This window comes from Hypanus sabinus, chromosome 9 (assembly GCF_030144855.1).
Source record: "Hypanus sabinus isolate sHypSab1 chromosome 9, sHypSab1.hap1, whole genome shotgun sequence".
Lineage (NCBI taxonomy): Eukaryota > Metazoa > Chordata > Chondrichthyes > Myliobatiformes > Dasyatidae > Hypanus > Hypanus sabinus.
Window position 1 is genome coordinate 87718386 of NC_082714.1, and position 15408 is coordinate 87733793.

At 49.3% G+C, this 15408-nt stretch overlaps 1 protein-coding gene across 1 annotated transcript in view; it reads left to right on the forward strand.

Annotated features, from left to right (window-relative positions):
* The first annotated feature begins 297 nt into the window (after positions 1-297).
* The window catches only part of LOC132400069 (cytochrome P450 11B, mitochondrial), a 33177-nt gene continuing 18066 nt past the window's right edge, over positions 298-15408 (forward strand). Inside the window, exons 1-3 of the mRNA XM_059981153.1 lie at positions 298-524; positions 2218-2373; positions 3581-3777. Coding sequence (XP_059837136.1) covers positions 298-524; positions 2218-2373; positions 3581-3777 — 580 coding nt within the window. The remainder of the gene's footprint in view (positions 525-2217; positions 2374-3580; positions 3778-15408) is intronic.

Sequence of the window (15408 nt, forward strand, 5' to 3'; positions counted from 1 at the left end):
TTGTATCTCTCCCTGCTCCCTTCCTCCTCCTTCACCCCCTACTTCTCTCTCTCTCTATCCTGTCTTTGCCTCCCCCTCTCTCCCCTTCTCTCACTCTTTTCCCCTCCTTCCCCCGTATCTCTTTCTCGCTCCCCCTTCCCCTCCCTCCGTTTCTCACCCAGAGCTTTGCCCTCCACTGCAGGCAGACTCTTCCCCTGACCCCACACGCCAACATGCCCCATTAATTTCCCTCTGGGACGGGCTCCTCCCTCCTGCAGTATTTAAGCCAGTCCCCGAGACACACGGAGCCGAGTCCCAATGAGGAGGCTAACGAGGCGGATTTGGGATGCTCCGAGGGCAGGGTGCCCCGCGGGGGCTCGCAGAGTCTCTCAGTCAGGGGAGACACAGCCCCTTCCTTACCGGGAGATCCCGTCGACCGGAGGGAGCGGCTGGGTCAACCTGTACCGGCTGTGGCGCGACAGGAATATCGGTAATCAGCATCTGATCATAAACCGGAACTTCCAGCGGCTGGGTCCCATCTACAGGTGGGTAGAGACCCCCTCCCTCCATGTCGCAGAGATCCTGCTACTGCCCCTCCCACGGCGCAGATCCCTCATCATCGCCCCCGCAATACAGAGATCCCTTCTCACTGCCCCTCCCACAGCGCAGAACTCCGTCCTCACCAGCCCTCCCGCGGTGCAAAGATCCCTCATCACCACCCCCCCCCCCCCGTAGTACTGACACCCTTTTTCACCACCCCTCCCGCAGCGTAGAGATCCCCCTCACCGTCCCTCCTGCAGTACTAAGATCCCTCTTCGCCATTCCTCACGCAGCGCAAAGATCCCTTATCACCGCCCCCCGCAGTACAGAGATCCCTCCTTACTGCCCCCCCCGCTTCGCAGAGATCCATCCCATAGTGCAAAGATCCCTCTTCGCCGCCCCTCCCACAACAGAGCTTCCTTACTACTCCCTCCGATGGTGTGATAGGTTGGCTTGGGGGCAATGGGTTGGCGTGGGGGTTTCCCCGGGTTGGGAAATGGTCTGTTCTGTGTTGGGTTGTGGGAGGTATTTCTTGGGCAATTGGGTGTGAGAGCTGGTTTGAAGACGGGAGGAGGTGTGATGCCATCCCCCGCGGAATATTGGCTCATGTTCGATATCACTGTCTGTCTAATCGCAGTCGGGAAGGAAAATACTGTAATGTTATGATTCATTTCAAAAGTGCGAGGATATAAAAGCAAGGATGCAACGTTGAGGCGTGGAGCATTGTGAACAGTTATAGGCCCCTTATGGATGTGTTAACACTGGGGAGGATCCGGAGGAAGTTCACGGGAACGATCCCGGGAATAGAAGGGAATGACATATGGGGAGCGTTTTGAGGTCTCTGGGCCTGTACTCACAGGAGTTTAGAAGAACGAGACAGGAACCTTTGGAATATTGAAAGATCAGGATAGAGTGGATGTGGAGAGGATGTATCCTATACGGCGGCTTTAGCCTCAGTATAGAGGGACATTCCTTTCGAACAGCAAACTTCTTTAGCCAAAGGGTGGTGAATCTGTGGGATTCATTGCTACAGTGGCTGCGGAGCACAAGTCATTTGGGTACATTTAAAGCAAAGGCTCACAGGTTATTGATTAGGAAGGGAATTAAAGGTTACAAGTAGAAGGCAGGAGAATGGGGCTGAGATGGAAAATAAATCAGCCATGATGGTATGGCAGAGCAGACTCGACGGGCCGAATGGGCTAATTCTGCTCCGACGTCTCATGGTCTTATGCAGGGGGAGGGGGCAGGTAGGGAAGGAAGAGAGGGTGGGTAGAGAGAGAGGGGAGAAACTAGGGGAGGGGAAGGCAGGAGGTGAGGAGTGGGGATAAGGAGGAAATGGAAGGGGTGGTCTGATAGGGAAAGGAGGGAGAGAGGGGTAAGGACAGAGGGGAGAGAGGAAGGCCCAGGGTCCATAGGAAGGGGAGAAAACGGGAAGGTGTAGGACGGAGGGATGATCTAGGGTACAGTTTGTACACCTCTTGTTGGGGTGAAAGGGAGGAGCTAGAGGGGGATCGAGAAAGGGGAAAGGATGGGAGGGGTCAGGTAGAATGGGAAGGGAGTGGGTGAGGGGGAAGGTGGGGTGGAAAGCGGAGGGGACATAGGGAGGGAAGTGTTGGGGAAGGTGTGAGGGAGGGGAGAATCATCTGAGTGGGTTGCAAGGATCGACAGTCTAGGTCGCCGTTTGTACCCCTCCCACAGAGATAAACTGGGAACTAGGGAGAGTGTCTACATCTTCCACCCCGAGGATGCAATGGCTCTGTTCCAGACAGAGGGACCCAACCCGGAGAGGATGGTGCTGGAGGCCTGGGCGGAGCATCGGGAGTACCGGAATCACAAACGAGGCCTCTTCCTAAAGTGAGTGTGCGGGAGATTCCTCAGTGAGGGAGAGGGGCGGTCCCTCCGTGGGGGACTGGGGAAGCTTGGGGATCCCTCAGTTGAGGCAAAGTGGATCCTTCAGTTTGAAGAATATTCACATTGAGAAGTGTGTGAAGTCCCGCTATGGAGAGATCCCTCTGTAGGGTCCCTTAGTGGGGGCGAGGGGATATCACTCGTGCGTGATTGGGAGTGGGAGATCCCTCAATGAGGGACTGGGGAAGCTTGGGGATCCCTCAGTGGGGGAATAGGGAGCCTGTCGGTGGAGGCAGTTATGTTTGGAGTGGGGGGAGGGAATGGGACACCCTCCAAGTGATGGAGAAGTCAGGAGATTGTTCTCTCAGTGGGGTGTGAGATCCCTCGATGGGTGAAAGTGGGGAGATCCTTTCAGTGCGTGGAGAGTGGGGAGATCTCTCCGAGGTGAGGTCCCTCTGTGGTGTGTGTGTGTGTGTGGAGCCCTCTCCATGGGAAGCTCCCTCTAGCTTTCCCAAAACCCCAGGACAGGTGCTGGTTGGTGATGTTTGGGGGAGCTCCGTCCAAGGCGAGTTGGAGGCACCCACCGTGAGAAGATCCCTCAGCGGGGAGCTGGCTCTGTGAGGTATGTGCTTGCCTCGGCAGTAGTCGATGTTGAGGGAAGCTCCCTCCATGGATAGATCCCGCCATCGGGCAACAGCATCTTGGTAGGGGGTCGGTATTGAGGGGAGGGGAGTTGCCTCAATGACCCGCCTGTGGGGAGCTCCCTCCGTGGGGCTGAGGTACATCGGTCAGGGTATGTGTTGTCGTCAAAGTGCTCTCCCACCCCCATGGACAGCGGTCGGTGCTTCCTTTTGTGGGCAGATCCCTCCGCAGGGAGCTCCCTCCGTGCGCTGGGGTGACTGTTGTGAGGAGATCCCTCTGGTTACTCGGGCAGTGTTCAGGGGAGATCTCTCCAGTGGGGAACGGTATCTCAGTCGAGACCGCCTGTAGGGGCCTGTCTCTCTGCGGCTGCTGGGTTGAGATCAGTGTGGAGCAGAAACGCTTCCTCGGTGCGCTGCGGTACCTCCGGGACTGGGGGGGGGGGGGTGATACCGGGGAGTTCTCCCTGTGGGCTATGCACCCTCGTCGAGGGGAGATCCTCCCCTGGTGAGTTCTTGTGGTGGGCTGTGCTCGGCGATCGGTGACTGAACGCAGTCGGCGCTGCTGTCGGCAGGAACGGCGGAGAGTGGCGCAGGGAGAGGATGGCGCTGAACCAGGAGGTGATCCGGCCCGCGGCCGTCGGCAATATCGCGTCGCTACTCGAGCCCGTGGCCCACGACTTCACCCTCCTCGTCGACCGGAAGATGCAGACCGGCAGCTGCACCGAACCCAGCAATGTCCTGCCCGACCTCTTCCGTTTCGCCCTCGAGTGTAAGTGGCTCAGGAACGGAAGGCGGGGGCGGGGGCGGGGGGGAAAGCAGGTTATTCACCTACCCTCAGGGAGGAACGGGGTGAAGGCACGAATGGTGCCTCATATAGATTACAGAAAGGAAGGGGTGACGTACACTACTTGATCGAGGGCCCATTTACCCGGGTATATCGGACGCTCCTGGAACCGATTACCCAGGTTATATCGGACTCTCCAGTCCATTTTACCCTGGACCGTTTCATCTGAGTAATATCGGACATTTCCTGAACCATTCACCCCTGTTACATCGGACGCTCCTGAACCCATTTATTCGGGCTATATCCGATACTCTCCAACCCCTTTACCGCGTTACATCAGACACTCCCGGGTCCGTTTGCTGTGTTAAATCAGAAACTCCCTGACGCCTTGATCTGAGTTACATCGGACACTCCCGGACAAACTTACCCGGGTTATATCGGACACTCCCGGACAAACTTACCCGGGTTAGATCGGACACTCCCGGACAAACTTACCCAGGTTAGATCGGACACTCCCGGACAAACTTACCCGGGTTATATCGGACACTCCCGGACAAACTTACCCGGGTTATATCGGACACTCCCGGACAAACTTACCCGGGTTATATCGGACACTCCCGGACAAACTTACCCGGGTTAGATCGGACACTCCCGGACAAACTTACCCGGGTTAGATCGGACACTCCCGGACAAACTTACCCGGGTTAGATCGGACACTCCCGGACAAACTTACCCGGGTTAGATCGGACACTCCCGGACAAACTTACCCGGGTTAGATCGGATACTCCCGGACAAACTTACCCGGGTTATATCGGACACTCCCGGACAAACTTACCCGGGTTAGATCGGACACTCCCGGACAAACTTACCCGGGTTATATCGGATACTCCCGGACAAATTTACCCGGGTTATATCGGACACTCCCGGACAAATTTACCCGGGTTATATCGGACACTCCCGGACAAACTTACCCGGGTTATATCGGACACTCCCGGACAAATTTACCCGGGTTAGATCGGATACTCCCGGACAAATTTAACCGGGTTATATCGGACACTCCCGGACAAATTTACCCGGGTTAGATCGGATACTCCCGGACAAACTTACCCGGGTTAGATCGGACACTCCCGGACAAACTTACCCGGGTTATATCGGATACTCCCGGACAAACTTACCCGGGTTAGACCTGACTCTTCCAAACACCTTTACCACACACTCTCAGACCCACTTACTCAGGATATATCAAATACACCCAGGCCCCTTTGCATCGGACATAACTGGATGCTTTCATCTGGGTTATACCGGACACCCTTTGACCCCTTACACCCGGTTTTTACCGGAACTGCCGATCCACTCTACCCGGATTACATCGGACCACTTTACCCCGGATATAATGGATAATCCGGGACACCTTTATTCTTGTTATATCGGACACTGCCTTGACCACTGTACCCCGGTTATATCGGAAACTCTCGGTCCATTTTACCCGGATTACATTCGAACTCCCTATCCCCTTTACCCGGGTTAACCCAGACACCTCCGGTCCCTGTTACCCGGTCCTGTGTAATACAGGACACCCTCCAGACCCTTTTACCCTGCTTGTATCCGACACTCCCGTCCCCATTTGTTATGTCGGACAGACACTGACACCTTTACCAGCATCATATCAGAAACTCTAGACGACACGGAGCTAATATGGCAGGGGGGATGGGAACCAGCTGAGGTTGAGCTCGCAGGTTCACAAGCAGATGTAATACGTGATATGAATATAGGAAGAACAAGCGAGTGATTGGATGCAACTGCAGACAGAGCAAAGAGTGAAGTAGTACCGCAGAGGCAAAACTGTCAGGTTTGGTTGGGTTACGGTAGGGCTCAAGTGCAGACCAATCAATGCTTTTTACCAGGATTTATTAGGGAGCAAAGGGCAACAGAATTCTTAGTCCAAATTGTCGCAAAAAGCGCTTACCTTTTGTTTGGGTGCACCCTTAATTCTGTTAGCCTTGTGGGGGTCCCTAGAGAACTGGGAAGCGCCCCCAATCTGCCGTTTCCTTTCCGCGGGTCTCTATCCGGTCCTGTCGCCGTCGCCAATTATGTCGTGGTTTTTCGTGCCTCACAAATGACCAGGAGACGCAGAAGATTCTTCAAGAAGGGTTAAACTTTAATTTGCAAATCAAAGCCGAGACAGTCATTCAGCTAGTCGCTGATAGCCCACTGATCCTCGGATACGGCATTTTTTATAGCAATCTCCTGGTCCAGTGGCATTAGCATATCCAATCGGTCTATAGTTGTGTATTACACGTACTACACATACATCATGTCCCTGTTGTTCCTATCAATTGGCTTAATCATGTTCTAATCTACATCTCTTAGCTACCTCTCATTGCCTTCTACATTCCTAAGACGTCAGTCTCCTACCAAATTGGGTACGTGCACAGCAAATAATAAACTCAGAACTGAGCAATGTTCTAATCTACATTTCTTTAGCTCTTTAGCTACCTTTCATTAACACACCATTGTCTTCTACATTCCTAAGATTTCATTCTACTAAATTGAGTGCATGCATAGCAAACTGACTACATAGTTTTGGTTACACAGCAAATGATACAAGTTTTATACTCCATAATATTTTTATACTCCAATATTACCCCCCTTTGAGACCCAGAGGGGCTCACACAGAGAAAGAAGACTAAGAGTCCGCGCACAAAAGCCTCAATAAACTCAAGCATTTATTCCCAAATCTCGGGTAAACTATAATTTTCTGCGCCAAGACCTCAAAGTATTCTCTCCCTGCTACCCTGGGTCGCTGAGCCAAAAACCTGTCCCTTTGTACCTGAGACAGGGAAAAAGACTCAGAAGCCCTTACAATCTACTCCCACACTGTCGTTTTGCTCTTGTTCATCCTGCAGGTGTTGTAGGCTGTAACGATACATTTTCGGTGTTTCTTTCTCCACTAAGCTTGCTTCAGTAATTGCCACGAGCATCGGAAATTGTTTGGTTGCAGTACGCACTACAAGAGATTTGAGACAAGGAAGAAAACAGCACAGCTGAACAATACAATAATGACAGTTATTGCTATTTTAGTCAGCCATGCTCCCCATCCTCTGAGTCTACTTTCTAACCAATCAAAAAACTGATGTTCAAATCCTGCATTCTGTTTGACCTCTGTCCGCAGATTCTTTAATTTATTCATTGCTTTAGATCCTTCTGGACTAGTATTGTTCGGTATGAAAGTGCAGCATTGTTCTCCAAACATTACACACACACACCCTTTTTCTGCCAAAAGCCAATCCAGTACCTGTCTGTTTTGCCACGCCATCCTGCTAGTTGCATCTAGCTGTTGCCCTAAGGCCTCCAGTGCATCATCGATGATGAACCTCTGATTATAGTATATATAGTTTATCCATTCAACATTTTTGCTTACCCCTATCACAGGTATGATAGCTTCCCAGTGAGCATCTCATGCGGTGTCAGGCATGTGAATCGATTAGTTTGCATGTGGTAACTCATCAATGCTAACGGTAAAGCATCGACCCAATTAAGTTTAGTGCCTGCACAAATTTTGTTTAGTTTGGCTTTCAGGGTTCCATTAATTCTCTCTACCACACCCTGCGACTGAGGGTGGTATACACATCCAAATCTTTGCTTTATCCTCAGCGCCTGTAGTACCGGTTTGACCACTTTCTGGATAAAAGCTGAACCATTGTCTGAGCTAACTTCTGTAGGTATTCCAAACCTTGGGATCACTTCATTTGTCAGACATTTTACCACTGTCTTTGCCCCTTGATCTTTTGAAGGTACCGCCTCCACCCATCTGCTAAATCGATCAATTATTACCAGCATGTATCTTTTCCCTCTCACTGTCTTTATCATGTCTACGTAATCGATCACTAGATGTTTAAATGGTCCTTCAGGTACAGGAATGTGACCTATTGGGGTTGTAATTCCCTTCCAAACATTATTCTGTGCGCATACCTCGCACTGTGACTAGACAAAGTCCTCTGAAGCCTGTAAGTAAAGTGACCAAAAACCATCCTTCTTTATTTTCTTTATCACTTCCCCCCTTGAACAATGGTCAATCCCATGCGCTTCTGAAATCAGAATCGTCAGGAGAGGGGTGGGCGCTACCAACAAACCGTCTTCCGTGCTTCTCAAGCCTTCCGGGTTCTGCTTGCCCCCACCCCCCCCCCCCCCCGCTTTGTCTCCACATTGTCTGTTCTGCCAGTGTTGCCTTACCTTGTATTTCAATTAGGTCCTTTACGTCAGGTTCTGGAGTTAGACTTACCTGGGGGGCAATGACAGCTGACGTACACCCAGACGCTTTTCTGGCTGCCTCATCCGCAGCTTGATTTTCTTTTGTTATTACATTGTTTCCCTTTTCATGTGCCTGGCATTTTACCAATGCTTTAGATTTCATTATGGCTTTTATTAAGTCTAGAATTTGCTGACAATGTTGTATGGGATCTCCGCTACTTTTTTTAAAACCTCTCTGCTTCCACACTGCCCCGAACAAATGGCATACTCCATGAGCATATGCCGAATCAGTATAGATGTCTACTTTCTCACCTTCCATCATTTCACACGCAGCTGTCAGGGCTTTGATTTCCGCTAGTTGGGCGGAACACGGTTGGGGACAGGGCTCCATCCTAATAATCTTATAGCTCGACTGATCCTGCTGCACGACTGAGAACCCTGCATGATTTCCATCATAGTCCCTATAACAAGAGCCATCTACGAACAGAACCTTTTTATCTGCATCCTCTAGTGGTTCTGACCGTAAATCTGCTCTTAATTTGGCAAATGTCATCGTCTTCCCTACACAATCGTGGGGTTCTCCTTCATAGCCCAAAGGGGCAAAATCGGCTATATTACTGGCAGTGCATCTCTGTATAGTTATATCTGGAAATGTCAATAGCATCTGATACGCTGCCATCCTGGCTGGCGTCAACACAAATTTCCCCCTTTCCAGCAACTCTGTTACTTTGTGGTGTGTGTACAGAGTCACGGAATAGCCCAGGGTTACAGATGATGCCTTTTCATATACATAGTACAGCGCCGCCAATTCCTGATAACAGGGTGGATACCCCTGAGCCACCTCATCTAGTCTCGTACTGTAGTATGCTATCGGCTGTTTTGCTTTTCCTGTGCCTGTCTCTTCTGTTAGAACTGTTGTAACATAACCCTCTTGTCGGTTGGATACATGCAAATGAAAAACTTTCTCGTAGTCAGCAAAGCTAATGCTGGTGCTGACTGCAATTCCCGCTTAATAGCATTGAAAGCTGTCTCCGCCTCTCCATTCCACTGTAAGCTGTTCTTCAAATTTGTATGTCCTGCTTCTTTCATTATCTTTCTTAAAGGTGCCACAATCTCAGCATATTCTCCTATTCAATCTGAGCTGTACCCTGCCATTCCCAAAAACGTCATCATCTGCCCTACAGTCTGGGGTTTGGGGGCCTTAGTTATTGCCTCAATCTGATCTGGTGCTATCGCCTTCACTCCCTTGGATATTACCCTGCCTAAGTATTCCACTTGCTATGTGCAAAATTGCAGTTTCTTTTTGGATACTTTATGTCCTCCGTGCACCAGCTTCTCTAACAGAGTTATAGTGTCCTGCTCACACTGTTCCTTACTGTGGGAGCAAATCAACAGGTCATCCACATACTGTAACAATGTACTTTCCAATGGTATACCCTCTAGGTCTGCCTTCAACACCTGATTAAAACGTGTGGTGAATGTTTAAATCCTTGCGGCATTCTGGTATAGGTATACTGAGCACCTCTGTAAGTAAATGCAAACAGATACTAACACTGGTCGGCTAGAGGAATGCTGAAGAAAGCCGAACACAAATCAATCACTGAAAAGTAACTTGCTTCTGGTGGAACATTAGTCAAAAGCGTGTGTGGGTTGGGGACTACCGCTGGCCAGTCCTCTACCACATCATTTACCGCTCGCAAATCATACACCAATCTCCACTTAGATTTATCTGCTTTTAAGACCGGCAGCAACGGGGTATTGCATGGACTGTTTGTTCTTTTAAGCACTCCTATTTCAAGCAACCCCTGCACTGTCGATGCTATTCCCTCTTCTGCTTCTGGTCTTAGAGGGTATTGTGGTCTCCGGGGTGGAATTGCTCCCCTTTTCAGCCTTATTTCCAGCGGATTAGCTGTTTTTATTTTCCCTACGTCCATGTCATGCTGTGACCACAGAATAGATGGCAACTCATCTAACCTTTTATCTTTCTGCTGGCCTCTTTCCTTTCCCAGCAAGGGCAGGTGTGGTTAGGGAGTTATTTCGACCCCTCTCACTGTCCCTACCATATCTACACTTACCATTATTTTAATGCAATTGTTGTCCTCCGATATCCACACCTCTGGTGTGATTTTCCTCCACACTGTTACGGTTTCAGCACTCTTAACTAAGGGTCCTAAGTCTTTAGACTGATATCCCTTATTTACCAACAACGTTACATGGGGCGCAGCCTCCGGTATCCTGTACCATTTTTCTAAAAAGGTGTTCCATTTGACTTGTAAAGCTGCCCCTTGCTTTCCAATTATCACAGCCTCCCCTTCCAGGCGCTGCTGGCTACATGCCTCCAGGTGCCATTTCTCCTCTAACTCCCTGTTCTGAGTCTCGTCAAAAATCACTGTACAATGTAGCTCAGATTTGGGCATTACCGCCCTGGGTAATATAGCCTGCACGCCCTTTTTCCATTTCTCCCAGGTTTCCTGAATCTGATCTGCGATGTCTCCTATCCAAAAGACATTAGCCTTCTTGTCTTCTCGCACTATCAATTGAGCCCCTGCTCTTCCCACACTCAGCCCATTTCTGGTGCATTCTAATTTTAATTCCAATTTCAGTAAGGCATCTCTGCCTAACAAATTAATCGGAGTTCCTTTAAATACTAGCACCAGCAAAATAATTCCTTTATTTCCCATTCTCAACCGCACTGGAGCCGTGCACTGTGTCAACTGTGTTTTCCCAGAGAGCCCTACCATCTTAATAAACTTTCCTGACATGGGAAGGTGAAGGGCAGACTGTGGCTGTACACAAGTGTACGTGGCTCCAGTATCTATCATCATTGGTGTCAGTTGTCCTTCTAACATAACCTGAACAATGGGTTCCTCATCTGCCTCCCTTGTTATCATTGGGTAATGTCCCTTCCCACTCGAGTTCTCGGGGCACCCCTAATACCTCGCATAGGGGTTTACAGGTCCGCTTGGGCCTGTGGGGGCTGGTCCTTGGCTAAACTTTAGTTTTCTTCTTCCTGCTGGTGTGTGACAGGCCATGTTGCAAACGGACAATCTCTTCTCATGTGACCTGGCTGATTACATCCCCAGTACAATCTCTCTACTTCTCTTTCCCCCTGTTTCCTCACTGGTCCCCTTTGCCCATAGCTCCTCTGTCCCCCTCCTTGGAACTTCCAGTCCTGTCTGGGCTGTTTGAATTTAGTCTGTTCCTGATAGGGCATTTGTGGGAATGCTCCCCCAAAGACGATTATTGGCATGGGGTTTTCCCGCCCCTGTCTTACAGTATGATTGGTCATATAGCAGTGCTTTGTCCAGTTCGATGGCTGTACTCGGACCGGTGGTTGCTGGCAGCATCTTTTTGCTTTTCTCTTTTTCCTTCTTTTTGAGTTCTTCGAGCTGCATTTGTATTAACTTTCTTTGCACCTCTTCCTGCTGCTCAGCCAACCTTTGTTTGTTTTTCAGGTATTTCTCAACCGCATGGACTATGTGGTCTCTAGATTCTTGTGGGGTCATTGACATTAGCCCAACCACTTCCTCCAGCTTGGATTTTACTTGTGGAGGCATTGCATCCAAAATGCTATGTCGGAACAGTGTGGTGATAAATAAGCTATTCTCCACCTCTTGTTCAGTCTCCAGTCTCCACCTTTTTAACTGGTTTTCTACGTAGGCTGCTGGGTTTTCAGTGTCTCCCAGTGGATCCCCTTTTAAGGCTTTGGGGTCCACTTTGCGTGGATAAAGCTTTCTGAGGGCCTGCCATACCCTCTGCCTCACTCTGTCAAACCCATCTCCATCAGTTCTTGGGTCGTTTGAGTTTACTATGCCAGCCATTTCCATTAGTTCGTTAAATTTGGAGGTTCCCATCAACCTTATCAACAGTGCCTTCAAATCTCCCACAGCCAATAATCGTCCCACTGTTTCTTCTTCAAAGGCTCTAATCCATTTCCCCGCTCCTTCATGTAGATTGGACAGAGTGTTTTTCAGCCCTTCTAGGTCCTGGGATCCCCAAGGGATACACTGCACTTGTCCGGATCCTTTTACTAACAATGGCATCATTCTTCCTCCTTCTTCCCACCTGCCCTGGCTCTCCTCCTCACCTGACTCCCCATCTGTCTCAGGGTATATCTTTACTGCCTCCCACACAAATATCTCCAGGGTCCCCTTCTTCCCTCGGTCTCCCTGTGGAGTCCTTCCTTTCTGTCTTGATTCAATACTTGGTTGACCCCTGGAGTATTTTTCGCATCTCCTCTGGCAATCCCCTCTCAGTAACGTATCTGGCTCTCTCTCTACTTCCGCAAGTCGCTCCCCTACCACCTCCTTCTGCTCTTCTAGGGTTCTGCCTCCTACCTCTTACCCACAAATTCTCACATCCTCTCTCTCTCTCCACTTAACTCTTGCCCCTCCAATGAGTCACCTTCTCTTTCTTCCTGTCCGTGTCCGTACACCTGTGGCAGGGACTCCTGATCCTTACTTGTGCTTGATTCCCTTCTCTCTTGCGTTTCTCTAAGACTCTCATCTCCTATCTTTTTCACACTTCCTCTTGAATGCCTCATTTCTTCCTGCCCTGATGAGCCACTTTCTTTTCTAGTCTGTTTATTTCCATAGTATAACCGATACTCCTCATACTCCTTTTCCTCTCTTAAGTATTTCATCCGTTAAATCCCTTCTTCCATTTCTCTCAGTACCTGTTCTATCTTCATCCTTTCTGCCTGTATCTCCTTCCATATCGCCGCTTTTTCCTTTTCGTATTGTTTTTTTTTCCTCCTCATTATCCCAAACTTGTACTTCTCCCTGCATGTTTACTGTTCCCTTCAGCAGGGGGCACTGCTTAGGGGTTCCTTCCTCATTATAGGGAGGGGGTTTTTCTGTTTCTGTCGCATTCGGGTACGGAGCCAAAGCCAGCTTCTCACCGTACCCTTCTCTCTCTCTAACAGGCTGTTTCTCCAGCACCTTAGTGTCTTCCTCGCTTGTAATCAATATTCTACCTGTCCTCCTCAGCCTTTCTCCCTCCGTTCTGAAGAGTTTTAGCACTTCCGTTTCTCGTTCTCTTTTTTGCTCTCTTTTCTTAGATTTATCTTTTGGTTTGTAATTTTTAATTAGTCCCTCCATTTCTTCGCACAAACTTACATCAAACGTTCCTTCTCTTGGCCAGTTTGTGACCAGGTTATTGGTTCTTTTTTCCCATTTTTCTGAAGTTTTGTGATCTCATTTTTAATTAACGGGAATTTTTTGCTCAGAATCTCTACTGCCGTTCCTTTACCTGTCATGTTATTCTCTCTTTTTAAGTTATTTCAGAGATTCACAGTTTGTTTACTGGATAATATTACTTACTCTAATTCTACGCCTAGTCTATTCTGTTCTGCCCGTGCAGACCTCTATTCAGAGCGGTACCCACAGAACTTGCTCTTTGCACCTCGCCCGTTCAGACCCTTATCTCTTAAGGCGGTATCCGCGAGGATTTACCAACACCACGTGGACTTTTTCTTAACTTATTTGTACTTACCTTCACTGTAGTGTTCTTGATCAATCCTCGAGCCTCCTCTGTTAACCCCCAATTCTCCCAGATTCTTTGGGCCGGAGAGACCCTTCGGCAGTGGTTCCACACTTCTGAGACTCCAAGACCTCCCCAAAGCCAACAGAGTTCTTAGTCCAAGTTGTCGCAAAATGCGCTTACCTTTTGTTTGGGTGCACCCTTAATTCTGTTAGCCTTGTGGGGGTCCCTAGAGAACTGGGAAGCGCCCCCAATCTGCCGTTTCCTTTCCGCGGGTCTCTATCCGGTCCTGTCGCCGTCGCCAATTATGTCGTGGTTTTTCGTGCCTCACAAATGACCAGGAGACGCAGAAGATTCTTCAAGAAGGGTTAAACTTTAATTTGCAAATCAAAGCCGAGACAGTCATTCAGCTAGTCGCTGATAGCCCACTGATCCTCGGATACGGCATTTTTTATAGCAATCTCCTGGTCCAGTGGCATTAGCATATCCAATCGGTCTATAGTTGTGTATTACACGTACTGCACGTACATCATGTCCCTGTTGTTCCTATCAATTGGCTTAATCATGTTCTAATCTACATCTCTTAGCTACCTCTCATTAACATACCATTGTCTTCTACATTCCTAAGATTTCATTCTACTAAATTGAGTGCATGCATAGCAAACTGACTACATAGTTTTGGTTACACAGCAAATGATACAAGTTTTATACTCCATAATATTTTTATACTCCAATATTACCCCCCTTTGAGACCCAGAGGGGCTCACACAGAGAAAGAAGACTAAGAGTCCGCGCACAAAAGCCTCAATAAACTTAAGCATTTATTCCCAAATCTCGGGTAAACTATAATTTTCTGCGCCAAGTCCTCAAAGTATTCTCTCCGTGTTACCCTGGGCCGCTGAGCCAAAAACCTGTCCCAAAAACATCAAGGGATGTGGTAAGAGGGCAGGTGTATGGGGTCGAATGGGATCCGGGATCGGCCATGATGAAATGGCGGAGCGAACTCGATGGGCTGAATGGCCTAATTCTGTTCCAATATCTTGTCGTCTGATGGAGTTCTCTGCCTCATATTAGACACCACCGGACCCAGTTCTCAGGGTTTATCGCCACTCCCGGACTTCTTTACAAGGGTTATATCGGACACACGCGGACCCCTTTACCAGGATTGTATCGGAGCCTCCCTCACCTCTTTACCCGGTTACAGTGGGCACTTCCAAACCCTTTGACCAGGATTAAACAAGGCATTCGCGAGACCCGTTACCCGGATAATATCAGACTCTCCTGGACCCCTTTCCACATGCGATATTCGAAACTCCCTGTGGCCTTGACCTGGGTTATATCGGACACTCCTGGACGACTTAACTCGATTTATATCGGGCACTCTCCGATAAATTGCCCAGGTTATATTTAACACTCCCCGACCCCTTTATCCGTGACACAGCTAGACTAATTTCCACTGGTTATATCGGAAGCTAGCAGACCCCTTTACCTGGGTTATAGTGGATACCCCCCCCCCCCCAAAACCCTTTACCCCGTTATATTGGACAATCGCTGACCCCTGTACTCGGGTTATATCGAATACTCCTGGAGCCTTTCATCTGGGTTCTATCGGACATTCCTTAACCCATTCACCCGCGCGTTTCCTGACACTCACGGACCCAATTGCCAGGGTTTCACTACCGAACCCCGTTACCCAAGTTATCTTAGGCATAGCGCAGACCTTTCCCCGGATTTAACCGGGCAATGGCAACTCCCTTTAACGATCGCACTCCTACCCGGGATATTTCGGACAATCCTGGAGCCTGGGTTAGTCGGACACCCCCGCACAACTTTGTCCCGGTTATATCCGACACTCACGGACCCTCCTGCCCGGGTCACGTCGGA